This window comes from Corylus avellana, chromosome 7 (genome assembly GCF_965113065.1).
Source record: "Corylus avellana chromosome 7, dhCorAvel1.hap1.2, whole genome shotgun sequence".
Taxonomy (NCBI): Eukaryota; Viridiplantae; Streptophyta; class Magnoliopsida; order Fagales; family Betulaceae; genus Corylus; species Corylus avellana.
The window spans coordinates 9,246,894-9,269,725 of record NC_142496.1 but is presented as its reverse complement, the minus strand read 5'-3'; the positions used below and the strand labels follow the sequence as shown (position 1 = coordinate 9,269,725).

Below are 22,832 nucleotides of genomic sequence, written 5' to 3'. Positions count from 1 at the left end.
TGTGATTTCTATTATCATAGCTTCTGACATGCATCTCAATACAATCATCTTGATATTTTCCTCATATATTTGTTTTACAAGTCCTGAAATAAGGAAAATCAACGTTAGGATACTCATTCAAAATATTGAAAGAAATATTTCAATTAGATCTCGAGATACTGAGATCTAATTATTATTATTATTATTATAAAGAATATGAATCTAATGATCAACCATCTAAGGTGGTAGTTTAATGAGAATCTTCATACTTGATTAATATACGCACTAGGACATTGGTTCGAATCCAACAATGAGAATCAAACCGAATTGTTAAAACATGACATGTTTCGCTAACACATATAGTCCTAATTGTAGCATCTCACATCTTGTTTTAGGTTGACATGGGACTTTACACTATCCTATTCAACTGGCTAAAAGCCTCGCCTGTTTGGAGTAAGGAGGATAAAAGGAAAGTATGACTAAAAAAGTTTTAATCTCAAAATTCATGTTCTACTAACACTTAATATGAAAATAATTTGCTTGGATTTTGTAGGTAACAAATGGATTGGTCGGCATGAATTACATATATTGCTCTCATAGCGGAATACCTCGACAATTATACAATGCATACGAGAGTAAATTCAAAGGTATGACTTCAAAATTTAGTTATTTTACTTAAATATTTTTGGCATAGGATGAATCATTCATTAACGTAATGTTACAGAAGAGCAAATATAAGTCGAATGAAGTGGTCATCCACTGGTGACACGACATTTACCGCGGATACTACAATGACTCAAAATAGTAGCATGAGCTTTAATGGCATTCATTGGTAGAAATGCATGCTTCCAGTTAATCAGTATTGGGCTGGGCTGGACATCAAAACCATTTGATAACGTCTCAGAAGTCATAGGCGTCTCTTGGTCCCTTAGAAGAACAGTTGAAAATCATAAAGCTGCAAAGAACATCACTATCCAACCGGACAACAATAATTTTGTTGACCAAAATTTTAAGGAGCTAAAGAGAAAAATGACAAAGAAAAATGATAAAAATAAATAAAAATAAAAATCCAAAGACTACCCCATTGAGATGGCCTTAAAGGTGATGGTGGATTCCCTTGAAGCTCATTCTGAGGTTGTGGTGACGTATATTCCTCGGGTTCAGAACACTGCAACAAATTTTTGGCATCGTTGGCAAGAAAATTGTCATGTGAAGTAATGAAATATGGCTTTGCCAAAAATAAGTCTCCTAAATACAAGAAATTCTCAGATGGCCAGTAAAAAGAGGATCTTGACATGGTTAACTTGCTGCAAAAATCTATAATATGGGAAAATAGTATTCCGAGGGTTTTGAAGAAAATGCTCCTAGAATATCTACTTTTGACTATACTCGAAGAAAAAGAAGAAAAAGACTATGAAGTGATTAGGGTGATGTGTGCAACAATTATTCAACCTTAACCAAAATCCATAAAAGATTTAGAAAAGTTGATGAAAAGTATCACTTTTTATTTAAAAATTTTCTTTAAATATTTTTCATGAGTATTTTCTAATGTTGATTTTCCTTCCTTCAAGACTTGTTGAACAACTAGAAATGGGAAATGTAGAGAATATTATTTGGAGATGCAAGTCAAACACAATGATTAAAGAAGAAAGACGAGGAAAAATGCTAAAAAAGAATCCGAAGACAACTCCATTGACAATGCCTTAAAGGTAGTAGTGGATTCACTTGAAGCTCATCGTGGGGTTGAGGTGATGTATATTTCTTGGGTTCATAACACGGCAGCCAATTTTTTGGCATTGTTGACAAGAAAAATGTCATGTGAATTAATGAAATATGACTTTTCCAAAAACAAGCCTTCTGAATACAACACATTCTGGGATGGCGAGCAAAAAGAGGATCCTGACAATGTTTGCTGCAAAACTCCATGATATGGGAAAATAGTATTTCGAGCGTTTTGAAGAAATTGCTCATAAAAGATCTACTTCTGACTACTTTTGAAGTAAAAGAAGAAAAAGACTATAAAGTGATTAGCGAGATGTGTGCGTAAATTATTCAACCGACATCGAAATTCAAAGAAGATTTAGAAAATTTGATGAAATGTAGAACTTTTGTTTGAAATATTTCTTTAAATTTTTAAAATGAGTATTTTCAAATGTTGATTTTCCTTCCTTCAGGACTTGTGGAACAACTAGAAATGGGAAATGTAGAGCAGATTATTTGGAGATACAAGTCAAACACGATGATTAAAGAAGAAAGACGAGGAAAAATGATTAAAAAAAAATTTAAAATTTAAAATTTAAAATTTAAAAAAAAAAATTAAAAATTTAAAAATTTTAAAAAAAGAATCCAAATACAACCCTATTGACAAGGCCTTAAAGGTGATGGTCGATTCACTTGAAGCTCATCTTGAGGTTCTAGTGACCTATATTCCTCGGGTTCATAACACCGCAACCGATTTTTTGGCATTCTTGGCAAGGAAATTGTCATGTGAAGTAATGAAATATGACTTTGCCAAAAACAAGTCTATTACAAGACATTTTGGAATGGCAAGCAAAAATAGGATCCTGACATGATTAACTTGCTGCAAAAATCCTTGATATGGGAAAATAGTATACTAAAGGTTTTTTTTTAAAAAATTGCTCCTAGAAAATCTACTTCTAACTACTCTTGAAGTAAAAGATGTAAAAGACTATGAAGTGATTAGCGTGATGCGTGCAACAATTATTCAACCAGCACCAAAATCGAGAGAAGATTTAGAAAAGTTGATGATCACTTTTTATTTGAAATATTTCTTTAAATATTTTGAAAAATGTCATGTGAAGTGATTAACTTGTTGCAAAAATTCATGATATTGGAAAAATACTATTCTGAGCATTTTGAAGAAATTGCTCCTAAAAGATCTACTTCTGACTACTTTCGAAGTAAAAGAAGAAAAAGACTATGAAGTGATTAGTGTGATGCATGCATAAATTATTCAACAAGCACCAAAATACAAATGAGATTTTGAAAAGTTGATGAAAGGTATTATTTTTTATTTGAAATATTTTTATTGAGTATTTTATAATGTTGATTTTCTTTCCTTCAGGACTTGAGGAACATCTAGAAATGGGAAATGTACAGCAGATTATTTGAAGATGCAAGTCAAACACGATGATTAAAGAAGAAAGACGAGAAAAAAAGGCTAAAAAAGAATCCGAAGAAAACCCCATTGACGCGACCTTAAAGGTGGCGTTGGATTCACATAAAGCTCATCCCGAGGTGGTTGTATTGTATATTCCTCGGGTTTAGAACACCGCAGCCAATTTTTTGGCATTGTTGCCAAGAAAATTTTCATGTGAAGTAATTAAATATGATTTTTCCAAAAACAAGTCTACTGAATACAAGGCATTCTAGGATGGCCAGCAAAAAGAGGATCCTGACATGGTCAACTTGCTGCAAAAATCCTTGATATGGGAAAATAGTATGATGAGGGTGTTCAAGAAATTGCTCTTAGAAGATCTACTTCTTACTACTCTCGAAGTAAAAGAGGCAAAAGACTATGAAGTGATTAGTGTGATACGTGCAACAATTATTCAACTAGCACCAAAATTGAGAGAAGATTTAGAAAATATGATGAAAGCTATCACTTTTTATTTGAAATATTTGTTTAAATATTTTGAAAATGTCATGTGAAGTAGTTAATTTGCTGCAAAAATCCATGATATGGGAAAATTGTATTCCGAGCATTTTAAAGAAATTGCTCATTGAAGATCTACTTCTGACTACTTTCAAAGTAGAATAAGAAAAAGATTATGAAGTGATTAGCGCGATTTGTACATAAATTATTCAACCAGCATCAAATTCCGAAGAAGATTTAGAAAAGTTGATGAAATGTATCATTTTGCAAGTTGAGGGTGGCCCAGCCACCCCCAACTTGCAACCCCCAAGCCAAACGAGGGTGGCTCAGCTACCTCCAAGGTTCTTAGGGGTGGTTCGGCCACCCCCATTTTGCAAGTTGGGGGTGGCCAAACCACCCCCATAGGCCATAGGGTAGCTTTGAGCCACCCCTTAGCTAAAATGGGGGTGTCCGGCCACCCCCAATTTTCAACCCCTTTTTGCTTTGTTTATTTTATTTTTAAATTGAAGTTACAATTTTATATATATATATATTTTCTGCGGCATACATGGCACCAAAAACATAAGTACCAATTATGATATAAGGCCACGTCATCTGGTCTACTGATTTGGCCTCAATATATGGCATTAGGGACAAGTGTCACCATTTTACGCGTGCTGACATGGAGATTCATTAAATATTTGGACAGAACATGGATAGAAGTACCAAGTGAGTATTTTTAATATTCACAAGTACTAGTTGTGACACATTTTGAAACCAGGGGGTTCGTTTAATTTTGACCCTAAGCACATGTACTAAAATTGTATTTAACCTTAATAAATAATCTTGATCTTTCAAGCTCTTTATCTCGCTGGGCTCCACCAAAGCCCACGGGCCCCCTTTAAACCTACTAATCTCAATCTTTCAAGTACTTTAACTCCCTGGGCTAGACACCGAAGGGACATGGTTGGGACTCGCCAAGACCTGGTCGGAGCACCGTCAAGACCTGGCCAAGACACCGTTGCGACTAGGTTGAGACATTGCCGAGACTCGGTCGAGCCTTGCAGGACCCGACCAAGCTACCACTGGGACTCGGTCGGGACATTATCGTATATATGTGTGTGTGATTTTCCGTACACGCCAAACACTAAAAAATGTTTTCAAGAAAATATTTTTTGATGAAAAACATTTTACGTTGAAACAAAGGGAGCTGAAGTAAAAAAAGTAAAATAAAAAATAAAAAGTAGAAAAAAATAGATAATATATAAATTCGAGAAATGATTAAATTCATTCTTTTTCAACTATCTTTTAACTATCTCCATAGTGAATGGATGAATCCACCATTGAATTTGTAGGGTGTTCACATGAGTCCACAATTTAACGGTTGATTTATTGAATTTATAAAAAAAAAAAAAAAAAAAGACGGTTTAAAGATGGTTTAAAGATGATGGTGTAACATGCCTCTATAAATTTTGACGAGAAATAATTGATGTCAATATTTTTCTCATCTCATCTTACAAATCAACTCAGTTAATGGTGAACCTCACAAATCTAATGATTAATCTATTGAATTTGTAGGATGATATGGAAAAATATGAGAAAAATATTGACATGAATCATTTCTCAATTTTGACCATAATATCTGTTTCAAAGAGAAATGTTTTTCTTCATTCTTTTTCCGCTTGATCCTACGTGGCAAAATGTCACGTTCACATTCCTACCTCAAACTACCACTTAATTGATAAAGAAATATTATGGGTCAATAAATTCCCCATATTTGGCCCATATTCCCTTACAATCAACGATTAGATTTATAAACTTATGTAGATTCCACATAAGTCAATAATAGACCTCACAAATCTAATAAAATTGTGAATGTCCGAAGCTATCAAGTTTTAATTGAGTGGTAGTTTCCCTTTTTTGTTTTTCAGAAAAAATTACTTTTGAAATTGAAAACACGCTTTCTATCAGACCTCTCTCTCTCTCTCTCTCTCTCCACCGGCGGTGCTCCTCCACAACCCACGGTTTGGGTCCTCACCGGAAACGCCTCTCTGCTCCTCCACCTGTAACGCCTCCTCTCTTTCATATCTAAACTGGCGGTGCTCCTCCACAACCCACGGTTTGGGTCCTAACCGGAAACTCCTCCTCCACCGGTCACGCCTCTCTCTCATATCTCCACCGGCGGTGCTCCTTCACAACCCACGGTTTGAGTCCTCGTTGAGATACGCGTCTCTCCTCCACCGGTAACGCCTCTCTCTCTCTCTCTCTCTGTGTTTGGATTTATTTAGAATTTGAATAAATAACTACTCAACTAACACTAAGCTTATCTTTTGTTTTTGGTTTTTTTTTTTTTTTTTTTGAACTATCAAAACCAACTTGAGTTAATCTAAAAAGACATTGGCTTTCCAACCATCATATTAGGATGTGATGGTTAAGAATGCAAATATAGAGATACCCATTTGAATTTTATGTTTTATTTCGGTGTAATGGGGCTCATATTGATTTTCTGACCAATTCCAAGCATGCCCATTTGGTTATTTTGATATAAAGTTATGCCCTCTGTTAAGAGGATTGAGTACGGTAGCTTATTCCCTTCCATGTTTATAAGAAGAAACAATGCTGCAAGATGCTCTTATCCAATTATTTTGATTTCAGTTCAAACTAAGGTTGTGTTTGTTTATATTAAATATTTATAGAATGTCACTTTTCTGTTCAGACAGAAAATGGCTTGAATATGTATACACATGGTTGATATGTTCCAAGGAGTGCATGAGTTTGTAATTTTGGATTTGAAAGAAGCATACGAAAGTGAGGAATTCAGAATTGGATATACAGGAAAAGTCTGATTTTCACTTATGATATAGGTTTTTATGTTGACTCAAAATTGGTGTTACATTGTCATACTTATTGAACTTAATTGTCAAAAGTTTTGGTATGTTGAGTTCTTTTTAATTAATATCTTGCAATTTACTTTGTCGAGAAATGAAAGGAACCACTTATTATTAAATTCTACTGTGTCCACCCATGTTAGTTGGACTGATTTTTTTGGGGTACTTGGATATTTTTGTCGAGCTTTACCTTAATTCTATTAGTTTTCCATAGTATGTAAGCTTGAAACACAACACCTTATTGATCACATCAACTAGGCTAATTCCATATACACAAAAGCCAATTGTTGATTTCCATTTATATTGATTTCTTCCTACTGCATGGGAACTTGACTGGAAGAAAAATTCATTTAGAATATTCTTTCGTCCTAAAGCTGATTTTGAACTTTGTATCACAGATTGAATTTGAGTTCCTCTAAGTTCTACGTGTCAGATTGATGGTTTTTTCTTTTTTTGGGTCTTCTGTATCTTTTTTTTTTTTTTTTTTTTTCTTCTTCTATGAATAACTTAACACTTGTTGACGTGACATTGTATTAGAGTGTTTATGACGTGTCAAATGAGACATGTGGCAGATAACAAACTATTAACTTTGACGGTGAAGTAACAGATGTACCTATTTTAAATTTGAGCAAAACATAAGGACTAAATTTAAATGAGATGAAAACCTTGGGGCTAAATATGATTTTTCTCTTAATTTTATTACGTTACTTATTTTATACACTTAATATTTTAGAAGTATTCTTTAATCTTTCACCTTAATTCTTTAGAGCCAAGCAAGCGGCCGAAACTGCAAATAAATCATTGAAACAGCATACCGCTTACGTCTTGTTTGTCATGTGGGTTCAACACTTCTCCTGGGGGTGGGTATGACTATGAGCATCTAGCTGCATCCCCCATCGAAGTTGAACCGTCTTTCAATGACCTACTTTGTGATTGCTTGGAGGAGAATCCGAATGCGCAGCCCATACTTGGCTGTTTATGGACTTAGGAATATGCAGCCCTTTTGTGGTTGGCCAATGTTGACTCGCATATCTAACAATGGGTCTGTTCCATCAATTTCTTTCACCTCAGCTTCGATACCCAAGAGTTCTTTTCGGGGCACAGACTTATATTCATTAAATAAAAAGATCTCCCATTTGATCCGGACTGGTCGGCTTTGTGAAGCGAAAACCGTGTTTGATAATGCAAAGCACCGAAACACTGTTACCTGGAATTCAATGATAAGTGGGTATGTCCAACAAAGAGAGCTGGCCAAGGCACGTAAATTGTTCGATGAGTTGTGTGAAAGAGATATTGTGTCGTGGAACTTGATGATATCAGGTTATATATCGTGTCGTGGAAGTAGGTATATTGAGGAGGGGAGGACCTTGTTTGATAACATGCCGGATAGAGATTGTGTTTCGTGGAACACGATGATCAGTGGGTATGCAAAGATTGGCAAGATGGATGAAGCCTTAGTCCTTTTTAATAGTATGCCTGAGCGGAGTGTCGTTTCTTGGAATGCTATGATTACTGGCTTTTTACATAATGGTAATGTAGAGCGTGCTATTGAGTTTTTTGAACGAATGCCAGAACGGGATGCGGCTTCTCTTAGTGCACTTTTATCGGGTCTTATTCGGAATGGTGAATTGGATAAAGCTTCAAAAGTTCTGACTGAACACGGTAACAAGGATGAAGCCAGAGAAGATTTAGTGCATGCATATAATACTTTGATAGCTGGCTATGGTCAGAGGGGAAGGATTGAAGAAGCTCGACACCTTTTTGATCAGATTCCATTTTGTCCTGATGGAGGTAAGGAGGGAAATGGGAGGTTCGAGAGAAATGTGGTATCATGGAATTCTATGATTACGTGCTATGTGAAAGCGAGAGATATTGCTTCTGCCAGGGAACTTTTTGACCTCATGACAGAAAGAGATACTTTTTCCTGGAATATTATGATCAGTGGCTATGTCCATTGTTCAAATGTGGAAGAGGCCTCAAAACTCTTTAGTAAAATGCCAAATCCTGATACCCTGTCATGGAATACAATGATCTCAGGGTCTATGGAAATCGGTAGTTTAAAACTTGCTAATAATTTCTTTGAGAGGATGCCCCAGAAAAACCTGGTATCGTGGAACTCCATGATAGCAGGGTATGAGAAAAATGAGGACTATAAAGGAGCGGTTAATTTCTTCACTCAGATGCTACTTGAAGGAGAGAAACCTGATAGACACACTTTGTCTTCAGTTCTCAGTGTCTCTACTGGGTTGGTGGATCTTCACCTGGGTATGCAGATTCATCAGTTGGTCTCAAAGACAGTTCTTCCAGATGTGCCCATAAATAACTCTCTCATTACCATGTATTCAAGATGTGGGGAAATAAACCAGGCACGGACCATTTTTGATGAGATGAAACTAAAGAATGATGTGATCTCCTGGAATGCAATGATTGGAGGTTACGCATCTCATGGATTTTCTGAACAGGCACTTGAACTTTTCAAATTGATGAAAAGGCTTAAAGTGCGGCCTACATATATAACATTTATTTCGGTTTTGAATGTGTGTGCTCATGCAGGATTAGTTGAAGAAGGTCGGAAGCAATTCAAATCCATGTGTAGTGAATATGGTATAGATCCACAGGTTGAACACTTTGCTGCCCTTGTGGATGTTGTGTGTCGACATGGGCAGCTTGAGGAGGCCATGGATTTGATCAATAGGATGCCATGCGAACCAGATACGGCTGTGTGGGGTGCATTATTAGGTGCTTGTAGGGTGCATCACAATGTAGAGTTGGCTGAAGTTGCAGCTGAAGCGTTGATGAGACTTGAACCAGAAAGTTCGGCCCCATATGTGTTGCTATATAATTTGTATGTTGATATGGGACAGTGGGACAGTGCAGCAAAATTGAGAACGATGATGGAAAAAAAAAAGATCAGAAAGCAACCGGGGTATAGTTGGGTTGATTCTTCGTGTTTCTGATGATGGTGCTGCACTAATCAATCGCACTGATTCAAGGAATCACTGAGGTTACTTTCCTATATCATGTTTGTTGGTCCCTCTAAATTATGAGCATGTAAAATCGGTCTACAGTTTTCAGTATGCTCGTTTGTATGATGCATGCGGAGATAAAATTTAGGAGAAAAGGTTGAAAAGATCAGCTTGAATGAAATATTTGAGCACTACTCCTCATGTTGGTTGGATTCAAAGGAAAGAAGACTGTCGTGAGAAGTGAAATCAACATTTCTACTGGCATTTTCTGCTTTTGTGAATGTTTACATATAAGCTGGAGCAGATGATTTTGGATGGGGAAAACTCTGTGAATATGAATTATACATGTTGCGCTGCAGATACTTTACAGCTTGGAGGTTTGCCAAACACTTACTTTTTGTTTCACTCATGAGCATCAACAATTGTAAACTCTGGTTAGCCCTAGTCTTTATGGTTCATACTGCCACCCAACTGAGATAACAACTGTCTTAGTGCATGCATTTCAATTATTCATGTATGATTCATGAACAGAACTTTTATAAATAATGCCTACAATACTCATGTAAGTTTTATGTCCCTACACCTAATGATAGAATAGCAAGTCTGAAAGCTATATTAGAGCTATGTAAAAATTCTCACTGTGAATACATCTATAACTATTTGCTTCATCTTCCCCTTTCCTGGAATTCAATTTATGCACTCTCTAACTTATCTATGAGATTTCCCTTGTTTTCAACATTTGAACCTGTCATAGATACCTCTTAGATCCTATTTTCTTGTTCCTTGGCAATTGTTTGGACTTAGCAGGGTTTGTGGTCATGTTTTTTGTTTTTGCAAGAAACAAATGCATCTTCTTTGTGTGGAGACTAAGAATTAAATCTCCCAACATATGGATGCATAGGGAGAGTCTAATGAGTGTTGGTGGAACTTCCTTCATGGAATGGACCAAGTGCCATAATTCCATTGGAGTGTGATGGTTTGAAATTTTTATGACAGGTGGGGCATTTTGTTGCTATCTGCTGCCATTGTTTTGAAATGTTTGGCTCTACCATTGATCGACAATCTCAGCCATGCTTGTTGAATTAGATCATCTTTTCATGACTTAGTACAATCAGTGTAGAATTTCATTAATATTTGAGCTGAAAGATTTTTTATTGTCTTCTAGAGACAATTTTTACAGAGTTAACAAGTTAGGAGTGAATTGGCCATGTTTTGTCACTTGAATATGATGGGAAGGATTACTAGTGACCAATATTAGTGTTGTTGTGAAAATTAATTAATGAAGCTCAAATGACAATATACTTGTTTTATGCAGAACATCCAGTTGGTACTCACCAATTTGTTTTGGGGAAAATATGCTAGGATCCCTGACAATACACTAAAGACCTTAGTTTCTAATTTTGCAAATTTAAGACCTGATTTTGCAAGATTTTAATCTAGGACATCTGTCCATTTTCCCTAAATAAATAACAAAAATTACATGAAAATACAATTATGTCCTTTTTTAAAAAAATAATAATAATAATAATAATAAAACAAAAGGTCACGGCCTCCACACAGTCAAGGTGGTAGTGAGCCATCCCCAATGACCAGGGTGGCCAGCCACCTCTAACCAGGTTGGGTTGCTGTAGTTTTCTTTTTTGGTACTTTAAAAAATTTTAGTAGTAAAGGCATAATTGTACTTTCATGTGATTTTTGTTATTTATTTGAGGGAAAAATGGATGGAGGTCTTAGGGCCTATTTGGGTGTGTTTGAGGGGCTAAAATTGCATTTAACACTCAAAAAGTCCGTTTGAATAAAAAGTATTAATTTGGTAAAAAAAACTTGAAATTGGGTCCTAAATTTACAAAATTGGAAACTAGGGTCTTAAAGTCAATATGGCAAGCACAAGGGGATCTTAGCATACTTTTCCTTTATTTAGGGAAATGCTAGGTGCTCTCCTGACGTCCTAGTCCTAGGCGGAATTTAATTAAAAACAAAAATTAAAGTGGCCCCCCCACCACCGGTTTTTTTGTCAATCGGTTCTCCAATTATTTTCTCAACCGGTTTAATTAAATTCCATAAATAATGCATCGTCATCTTTAATTTTAGGTTAATTCTCTCTCTCTTTCTCTCTCTCCGTCTCTCTCTTGCCGCCGTCACGTCGAGACACCAGAGAATTGCCTTCGTCGCTGTCGAGATCCACCGGAGAACGTTGTCACCGGAACGGAACCTATTCCACTGTTGTCTGGAGGTACAATTATTTTGCCATTTTTTTCTCCGGTGAATTCTTTCTTTCTTTTTTGTTAATCCTATTTTGCACTTCTTTTCTCCGGTGAATTATTTTACCCTTATTTTGTCATGTTTTGTTAATCCCGTTTTTCTGTTGAGGTGCTAAGAAATCACAGGAAAGGGAAATAAATTGACATTTAGAATAGTAAAATAATTAAACGTCGACACGTGTCATGTAATTAATTTTTTATTTTTTTAAAAAAGTTTTAAAAAAATTAAAAACATATATATTTTCAAAAAAAAAAAAAAAAATTTGGCCACCCTCATCTGGCCGGATGGGGGTGGTTTTGGCCATCCCCTTGGCTCCATGGGGGTGGCTCACTAGGGTGGTTTCGGCCACCCCCTTCACACCAACGGCCACCCCCTTGGCACCTTGGGGTGGCCCATGGCCAAAGGGGGTGGCTACGGCCACACCCAATTTTTTTTTTTTCTTTTTTTTTTTTTTTTTTTGAAAAAATATATATTTTTAAATATTTTTAAAAAAATATAAAAATTAATTACATGACATGTGTAGATGTTTAATTGATGCTAACGTGGCATTCTGTTAATTTTTGGACGGAATTTTTACGGAGATATCATTTCCGTCTTTATGAAAACCACAAGTACCTTCTATGATATAAATCAAACCCTAGGAGGGTTTTTAGTATTTAGCCCTACTTTTAATTAGGGGGTAAATGCATATGTAGTTATCAATAATATTTGCATCTATATCCGCATAATGCGATTATTATTCTTAGGTATTCGCATTTTCATCCATATCATGCGAGTTATTGCAATTATTATTATTCCAATTATTTCAAAAGCCCAAGAAAACGTGGATTTGGGTTTGCTATCTAAAACATATCAGAAACGAATCCTCTCCATTTCAAATGGAATGGAGAAGAGCCGTTTAAGCAAAATAGTATAAAATTTAAGACAATATTGTCCTCATTTTTTAAAATTAAGACATCCTTATCCCACCATTTTGCCTAGATGACTCCCTTCCATTTCAAATAAAATGGAGAGGATCCATTTGCAAACATATATATCATACAACATTGGCATTGAAAATATTCAAAAAAATAAATAAATATCCCAATCTTTCATTTACATTTCTTGCATGCACTCGTTGATTTTAAATCAAAACCAACATAAGTGATAATTGGATATAATATCAAAGAAGATGTAGATAAGAGCTTGGATATTGAAGTCTTGAGGATGTTGATTACCAAAGGATATTAATCTCTACGAATTGGGAGGTAGAAAAAGTTTTTTTCAACCCAATCTCTGACACGTGCTAATTTTTTTAATATGTGATAAATATATGTTTTTTATATATATATTATTAATACTATTATTAAAAGCATGTAAAAAGCATATACTATGAAAAAAGTACATCTTCTCACATGTCCGCTTTTAAATATTAAATTGAAAGAATTTTTCAAAATAAACCAATTTGTAAAAGATTTATTTTATATTGTTGATGAAAATAAATTTAGAAATACTAGAGGTCAATACTTTTCTCATATTTAGCCATATTCTCTTTCAATCAACCATTAGATTTGTGGACTTCACATAAGTCAATGGTGGATCCCGCAAATCTAATAGTTGATCTGTTGAATTCATAGGAGAATATGCATCAAATATAAAGAACTTATTGACCCCTAACATTTCTCAAATAAATTAGGTTAAGGTTGTGGACATCTTTTCAACATTGGCACTCTTTGGAGGGGTGCCAAACGAAGAGAGTTCATTAGGCGCTACTAGGTCTAATTCTGTTCCATCACCTTCTTGGTCTGTCTACGCTATATCACAATGACTTCTATCTAAGAATTATTCAAAGTCTTTCTTGGCTTCTGTAAGGGAATTTTGTTTTCTTGGTCATTTTCGACACATGTTGGGTCGGAAGTTGGAAGTGGGTCTTCGGAAACCCGAGAAACTAGAACCGACCCAATCTTAATTTATTAAAAGAAAAACAAAAAGGTCATGAAACGCTGTCGTTATAAACCCCTTAGATATAAGCCTAATTTTTCAGAAATCCTTACACCCTAGTCATTCTATTGTTACGGTTCTTGCCACTTCATACAGCTTTCTCATGTCTCTACTGAGACTCCCACAAGCAATCCTCCAACCCCCTTCTTTATTTTGAAAATTTAATATATTTCATTACTACTGACTAAAATATCTGAAAAATGTTATATTTATCAAATTTTCTCTCAAAAAGTTAGTTTTCAAATAACGTATCACCATCCCATGAGATTTATTATTTTAGAAAATGTGTCACCATCCACCATCTCATGGAATGATAACACATCACTTAAAAACTAATTTTGAGGAGAAAATTTAGTAAGTGTAATATTTCTCAAAAATTTCTAATAACTAATGTGCTATCAACAACATGTATTCCTATTATTGACCCGTGGTGACTATCCACTCCTTTCATTTTAAAAAAAAATTAATTAAAAAAATAGTTTTTTTTTTTTTAGTTTTATATATTTATTTATTTTTATTAAGCGTGACACAAGTTGTCATTTTATTGACGCTAACATGGCACTTAACAGAATCTGTTAAATATTTTAGCGGAATTTGACTCAATGTGCTAATTGTTTTTAGAGCAAACTTTACTTTAAACCCCTGAATTACCATGCGATTTGACAAGCCACTCCTGAACTTCAAAACCTCTCAATTTGAACTCATGAACTTTCAATTGCAGTCAATTTACTTCCTCCATCAATTTTTACCGTTAAAACTCCTAAAAAGACAAAATTACCCTTCAATTTTCTTTTTATTAAAAAGAAAAAAGAAAAAAAATTGAAAAAAGAAAGGGTCACAAGGTGGCCCAACCGTGGGTCACCTTGTGATTTTTTTTAAAAAAAAAAATTTAATTTGAAATTAAGGGTAAATTTAAAATTTTATAAAAAAAAAAAAAACAAGGGGTATAAACGTCATTGTCTCACTTTTAACGTTTAAAATTTGATGGAATGGTTCAAATTGACTGCAATTGAAAGTTCATGGGTTCAAATTGAAAAATTTTGAAGTTCGGGAGGAGGGAGTGGGGCTTGTCAAATCGTGTGGTAATTCAGAAGTATAAAGTGAAGCTACCCTTTTATTTTATTTTTTGTTTTGCATATCATAGGAACCTCTGGGTTCACTTTGATAGGACATAGAGTGATTTGTAATTTAAGCTAATCACATAGATTGATTTTGAATTTATCCCTTTTTTCTTTTCATTTCTTACATGTACCAACTAGGGCATCTCTTAGCTAATATGACAGTGTTCATCATTTTCAAGGGCTTATCCAATGATTGATGGGCAGTGCCACATTAGCTTAGTTGAATGAGGGCATAGTATGTAACATTTCTCAATCTAATTATAATATGTTCCTACCATAAGCATAAGATTATCGAGCAAGACGATATTTCCAAGTAAAGCGAGAATAAATCATTCACAAAACTAATGTAGCCACAATAGAGTCGAAGACAGACTCCAAACATCCGAATGAACCAAGTAAAGAGGACATATTTAAACTAAGCTAAAGAATAAAAATAGATATTCTATTTCAATTTTTTTTTTTTTTTACAGTAATATTTATTTCTTTTATCAATAAAATAATTAACAAGTGTGGCCAAAATCTTATATGATCTTTTGAGAGAGAAATAATAATGTGACATTCTTCCTGTTCAGGCACTTCCCAAGGGACAGTGGAGCAAGTTGGAAGTCAAGAAAACATAGATAGAGAAATATTAGTGCCATGCACTTTTGTTATTCATTCTTCTCTTAATCGATTTTTGACAAGACTTGCATGAATATCATAGTGCTCTGTCCAAACACTACTTACCCGTAACCTTTCCAATTAAGTCTCCCACTAAATCATGGAGCCATTATCCACTATGCCAAGCACCACAACATTATTCAAGTAGAATTTTGTTTTTATTTTGTTTTTCTGTAAATTATTATTACCCGTCTAAGCATATTTTTAGACGGCCAAATTGATAACCGAATATGATCATCTCCACTTTATTTTAGTGTTTTTAAGAGTGACAAAATTGTCATTTTAACTTTTTAAACATTTTTACCCATATAAAAAATATCAACCGACTTCTCTTCATTTTTTTTTTTAATCATTTTCCATTGATATCAGGGCTTCTGCATGTTAAATTATTTGATTAAATAATTAAATTTATTTATTCTTATTATTTTAAGCTTTTTTGAAATAAGAAGTGATTTTTTTTTTTTTTTTGACATATCCACACAAGGGAAGGAGGGAGAGGGGATTCGAACTAGTAACCTCTGCTTTATGAGGCGTGGTCTACTGTCGATTAAGGTACCTCCTGAGGAACATGGTATCAAAGCTAGAAATCTAGAGTTAACTTCGTTAATTCACACTCCATTTAAATTAAATATTTCACGAGTTGAATTTCACTTATTAAAAAATAAAATAAATAGAGTCCACACATGGAGAAGAATATTAAAGTATTGCGATTTTATAAATAAAACATAAAAAAATATATAATAATAATAATAATAAAGTATTGTGATTAAATCTAGACATTGAGCCTTTGAAGGACTGGAAAGCCAAAAAAGCAGAATGGAGAAGAGTTTTGGAAAAGAGAGGGAAGGGTCCAAGTTACTTTATGGGAAGCTAATGCCTAATGGGACATGATTCTTAAATTGTTGCCACGTGGCAGACTTAAATTTCTCTGTACTTAGTTTTGATGTTAATATAAAAAGTGATAAATATATATTATATAATAATAATAATAATAAACGAAAAGAGGATGGATTGTTTTATTTAGTGTGACGCAGGGCTAAAGCGAAAGCGTAGAGGAGGTGGGGCAGCCGGTGGTGTCAGCGCGCCTAACGGAAAGCAAATCCCACGTTGCCACCATTTACAACCACTAACCGAAAACCTTGACGGGAAAATAAATAAAAAATTAAATAATAATTACAAGTTGGCAATTATCGAGACACGACTGACTCATCATCTGAGTCACTTTGTCAGCCTTTGGACCACCACACGCCCAATACAAATCCCATTCACATAAATACATAAACATATGGATAGAAATCTCAGCAAGACAGCAACAATGTTTATTGCTCCAATTGCTACTTAGAGACTTAGAGTTTTAATTGACTTTTCTTTTTTCTTTTTTTTTAATCGAGAGTTTTTATAGACTTTTTTATGAGAGTAATTGCTTGAGTAGCCTAAAATTTATTTGAATAAGTAATTTTTGTAAGATGGAAATTTTTAGCCGAATATGAGTTTATATGATCCACTTGGCCGAGTGAATGAGAGTTAGATTCACTGGAATTTCAGTTTTTGGAATTTCAGATTTAAGCTATCTATTTTTTATTTAAGGGTCATTGTTCTGCCACGTATCCCATTACTAATAAAATAATAAATATTTATTATTTTATTAATAACAATGACAATTGGATAGAAAATTGACCGTCTAAATTCGAAATTCCAGAAACTGAAATTCCCTAAGAATTTCAGTAGATCTTGATCCAAGTGAATGGCCCCGCGGTCCAAAATTTGTTTAGACAAGTAATTCATTTCATATGAGTTTTCTCACTATTGTTGTTCAAATTACTAGCAATTTGAGCAAAAGATTATTAAAAACCCAATTCATGTCCGCATATCTCCCGATGAGTACAGAAAAATATTACATACCACACAAACATTTCGTGGTCGTAGCGGGATCTACTATAAGTAGCCTGTATATCAGCCATGATTAAAAAAATGCACTCAATAGTTATTAGACCATGTCATATCAACTTTATAAGATATTTTATAAAATGATTGTGTAAATGTACCATTACTCTTTAAAAAACCTAAATAAAAATGTCGTATAAACTATTTATAAAATAAAAAATGTGATTTATTGCCGGAGAATGCTAATAATAGCATCTCTTTCCACCAAACAATCTTGAATAAATTACTCATGACATTGAAAAAATAAAAAAGAACAAGAATAAATAACTACCATATGAGGTGCTAATGAGGCCACATCAAAAGTAGCAGGAATTGTTTATTTATTTACAGCTTTAAGGCTGAATTTTCAAACCACGTGCCTTTACTGTACAGAATTAACAATAGGCAGTCCACGCAAGCAAGAAGAAAAATACAAACGAAACTCCGAAGAAGTCTTCCATCCTCATTCCTCCATCCTTACAATTTACAGAGAGGATTAGAGAGAGTGTAACGACAACAGACAAAAATTACAGACTCAATAAGAAACTTCCCACAAGTCTCAAACCCTTTCTCAAGAGAAAAAAAAAAAAAAAACCCTTAAAGCAAGAGAAAAGACTTTTGCTCTTTCTCTAATTTATTTTTCAAAATTAAACATCTCTTCCCATCAACCATAATTTACATTATAAATTATAATTCCTTGAGAATTATAACACAAAATTAATAAGAACAAGAAAACATCCCCCCACCATTACACATCAACCTCCTCTGCTCTTTCAACTCTTTGGTTAAGCCACAGCAGATATGCTACAGTTTCTCCTATCTGTGCCGAGGCAATCGAAGCCCTCGACCCGAACCGTGGCGGGTTTGTGCCCGAAGTTCATTCGGACGCATCCTCGGCCTTTACGGGCGGAGGGCGAGGGAGGTGCAGCCGCCGCCGGAGGCGGAAAGGGGGTGGTGTCATTCTCATTGAAAAACTGGGCATCTTGGATTACAGGGTTAGAAGCCCTGCTTGGTGGAGATCCACAGAAAAATGGTGGCGAAGAAGCTACTTGGTTACAGGATCTCTCCGCAGAATTTCCCTGTTGATGGAAAAAAAACAGGTTCATTTTATTTTACTTGAAAGGTACATGGCAACTGTCACGTGCACAGCTGTATTACTCAAAGCAATCAACTTTGTCGTAAAGGAAGTAAATTAATTTAATTAATCAACTACAAAATTCTTGAATTAAATCGATTTTAGTTCATTAACAGCAAATCTCTGGCTATATATACATGGTAAGCACCAGACCATATCTAACAGATATCCAGGCCAATCTGGACCATCCATTAAAAGAAAAAAAGTACAAAGATAAATAAATCTCAACAATCCATTTATCATCATTTTTCCTTCTTGATTTGGGTCGGGAAATAAATTCAATCCCCATCTTGGGTTTTCAAGAAAAATGAGGAAATTAAAAAAAAAAAAAAAAAAATTCTAAAAAAAACCCACAAATCGAACACAAAAAGGAAATACTAACAGCAATAACTGCACAGAGACGAACCTTAGTGAGAATGATATCCAAAAGCTCTGTTCCTGCTCTTGAATCTCCGGTCTCTCTTTGATGACTGGCGACAAGCAAAAAAAAAAAAAAACAAAATCTTAGGGAAAAAAAAAGAACAAAAAAGGAAAAATTCCCAAGTTCATAACATATTAACAATCCTACAAAAACATTTTTTGGTGGAGAGAGTTACTTGATGGGCCATCTGAAGGAGGAGGGTGGTCTGAAATGGTGATCGTTAAAAGAGGAGGGATCAAAGAGGCCCATATCCAACCGGCGAGGCTTAGGACAAACCACCGAGTAACCCTCCATCCTCATCTCCTCCTTGCAGCCTGCCATGGCGTTTTTCTGCACCAAAATCTTCCAAGATCTGCACACACCCAAAAATTACTTCTTTTCAGACCCATAATTCATACCCGGCAAAAACAGAAAATTCTGTCACCCAAGTTCATTAAAGTTCAAGTTTTTTTTCTCATTCGTCTGCCTTAACTAACATACCTACCGTTCTGGGCTTCTCTTAAAACCAAAAAAAAAAAAATTCTCTTGACCAAAATTTAAAACAGTCCATGAAAACATGTACGGATGTAAAACAAATATGCAGATCTGACCCACAAACAGAGAGAGAGAGAGGGGGAGCTAACCGGAGTTCCTTAACCGCTCCTCCCAGACGAGGAGGAGGATGTCAACGGAGAAGGAATAAGGGTTGGGGGGAGAAACAGAGCAAAGCAGAGATTTTTAGGAAAGAGAGAGTGAAAGAGACAAAGGAAGAGAGTGAATAAAGAGGTCGGCTTGAGTATTCATAGACGGTACGAAAGAGGGAGTGTGGCAACCTAGATGAGATTCGCTATGGTGTTTGTGGGCACATGTTCTTCACTGTGGGATCGGGGTTTTCACCCGTGTGATTGGGTTTCCTCTGGGATTTCGTGCAGAAGGGAATCCTGGGAGATATGGGGAATCTTCGCCTTTATTTTCTGATGGAGGATAAAGGGGTCGGGTCTGGTCCACATGATGCATCCATGTCCCCTTTTTATTGGCAATGTTCTTTTTGAGATCTGAGCCTTTGATTCTCTCTCTCTCTCTCTCTCTCTCTCTCTCTATATATATATATATTGTTTTAGGAAACTATATATACCTCTCTATATAATGTTTTTTTTTTCCCTTATGATTTAATTTTTACAATATCCTTAATCTACCATTTTTTATTTCTTTTTTCCTTTCTTTTTTTAATTTTCTTTTTTTTTTTTGTCTTTTTCTCATTTTTCTAATTTTTTTTTTTAACTGTTGTATAAATTCTTTTACCTTTTTATTTATTATTTTGGACACGAAAGAAGGATATTAAAAGACATTGCAAAAAACTTAAAATATTAAGAAGAATATTTGTAAATAAGGTGATAGTTAGAAATAAATAAATGTGGATTTTTTTCTTTTTCTCTATTTTGATAAATAGGACAAAGAGAGAGAAGAACACTCTTCCTCATCAATTTTGTTTCTGAAAAAGATCATTAGAATATTAACTTTAATAATAAATGGTGTCAAAAAATTTTTTTTTAATAATAAATGCTAGTTTTGAACTTGTAAAATATTTTTAGTAAATTCAATGGTAAGGCTTTTAGTGTAAATAGTATTTTTTATTTTTTATTTTTCAAATTGTTGGCCAATGATTATTATTATTTTTTATTAATCTAGGATTTGTGTATGTGATAATTCAAGTGTTCGGTTTATCCATACGTTAGAACAAGAAAAGTCTATTCTTATGCTTATTTGTAGGGTTGTAATCGGGTCTAGTATTGACCGTTCAAGTTCTGTTCGTTTAATTTTATTCTGACACACGAGATGAGTTCGAGCTTTATCACCAATGACACCAAACTAAATAATTTGTTCAAGCACAACTAATGTATTTTTCGAGTGAACTCAAGCTTGTTCATAAGTTGCTTAATTAACTTATTCATTCTTTATATACAAGTAAATATCATGATTTTCTTTTTTTCTCTTTGTAATCTACACTAAGTATTAGTTAATTAATTATTGTTAAGATTTTATCATTTAAGTTAATTACAAAATTAACTTGAATTTTAAACAATTCAATCTTGACTTTATAAGTATATTTTATAGTATATATATAAATTCATTGCGCGCGTGCACACACACATATAATTATATATACAGATAAATATACCCATGTCCACATAAACATACATATATCTATATTAATACTCACAATAATAATAATTCAAACTATACCAATTATATTAGGAAAATAATTCCTCTTTACTTAAGATGTTGCAATTACGAAATTAAAACAATACTATAAAATAATAAAAATGAAGTTATTCGAGATTATACAAGATTATACAAGTCGAGCCAAGTTTATATGAGTATAGTTCCTTTAATGATCGAGTATAATTTTGTGTTCACGATCGACTCGTTTATTAAACGAACCAAATTCAAGTTGAGCGGGTATCGCATAAGTTGTCAAACAAACTTACTCATTTACTCTACCTATATGTGTGTACAAAGTTTCTCTTAGTTATAAAAAATTCAATAATGAGAATGTTTAGTCTTTTATAGTTAAAATCTTAGTGGTAACACTTTTTTTTTTTTTTTTTTCAAAAGAAAAATGTTTACAAACAATATAAAACACTCAAAATTATTCTCACATTTACGTTACATCTAAATACTATTTCAAATAAAAAACAATCAATTTAGAGACCTAAAGAGAAAACGATTGTTATGTTTGGCTAGAAAGCCTAGGACGACCCATCTATTAAAAGATAACTTAGGTGTGTCCCATTACACTTGTAACTTATTAGAACTAAAATTAAAACATATGATTAATGCGGTAGAGAAACATTTGTAGTTTCAATGGTAGACTAGGGAGAGATTATAAAAATTGAAATAGTAAGAGAAATATTGTAAATAAGGTGGCAGGGAGAATGAGATAAATTAATGTAGTTTTCCTTTATTTTTTCTATATTGATTAATAAGAAAAAAGAAAAAGAAGACACTTCTCGCTATCAATTTCGTTTCTAAAAAACAATCATTAGAACATTAACTTTAATCAAATATAGTGTCAAAGAAAAATTTAATAATAAATGCTAGTTTTGAATTTGTAAGCCATTTTAATAAATTCAATGATAAGGTTTTTAGCATAAATGATCTCTCTTTTTTTTTTTTTTTTTTTTTTTTTGGGTTACAGCATAAATGGGTTTATTGAATTTCAATAAAAAAATTGGGAAAAAGGCGAAATCAGTCCATGTGGTTTACCTGATTTGCAATTAACTCCCCATGGTATCAAAATGAATTCAAAGGTTCGTGATGTATGCCAAAAAGACAATATAGTCTTTATAATTAAATTTTGTTCACTGATTTAACAAATTCTGATAGCGTGAAACGTTAGAGCTAATAAAATTGTAATGCTTATCCGATTTAAGTCAGTGTCATACTAACGGAATCTGTTAAATTAATGGACGAAATTTAACTGTAGGAACTATATTGTTTTTTTAGCATACGTTACGGACCTTCGAGTTCATTTTAATATCACGGTGAGTTAATTGCAAATCAGGTAAATCACAAAGACTAATTTTATATTTTTCCCTAAAAAATTTAATAAAAAAAGAAAAGAAAAAAAGAATACGTATTCTTTTATAATTAAAATCATAGTATTCTTGCATTTATAAACTTTTATATGTATTTTGAAGTATACCCTTTTGTTTTGGGAGAAGAAACCATGCATCCAATGTTGCTATATATATATTTTGATGATGGACTATCTTGATTTTCAATCTCTCTTATTGGCCGTACAATGAGATACTTATGAAAACAAATGAATAAAGTAGAACAACTTCGCAACAAAGCATCCATCATAATATTGCCACCTCCATCCAAAGATTGATGCTTGATGCTGAATTCTGCTTTGATAT

The 22,832-nt window shown here is 33.8% G+C and overlaps 2 protein-coding genes across 2 annotated transcripts; one reads left to right on the top strand and one right to left on the bottom strand.

Annotated features, from left to right (window-relative positions):
- The first annotated feature begins 5,536 nt into the window (after positions 1-5,536).
- On the top strand, positions 5,537-10,112 carry MEF9 (mitochondrial editing factor 9). Its single transcript, XM_059596905.2, has 2 exons — positions 5,537-5,817; positions 7,230-10,112. The coding sequence occupies exon 2, from the start codon at positions 7,380-7,382 to the stop codon at positions 9,417-9,419; it is 2,040 nt and encodes a 679-aa protein (XP_059452888.1). The 5' UTR covers positions 5,537-5,817; positions 7,230-7,379; the 3' UTR covers positions 9,420-10,112.
- Positions 10,113-17,805: 7,693 nt separating this feature from the next.
- LOC132185758 (uncharacterized) lies at positions 17,806-19,687 on the bottom strand. Its single transcript, XM_059599535.2, has 4 exons — positions 19,554-19,687; positions 19,106-19,282; positions 18,916-18,979; positions 17,806-18,453 (listed from the first exon to the last, which is right to left on the bottom strand). Exons 2-4 carry the CDS (start codon positions 19,249-19,251, stop codon positions 18,160-18,162), a joined length of 504 nt encoding a protein of 167 aa, XP_059455518.2. The 5' UTR covers positions 19,252-19,282; positions 19,554-19,687; the 3' UTR covers positions 17,806-18,159.
- Between the last annotated feature and the right edge of the window lie 3,145 nt (positions 19,688-22,832).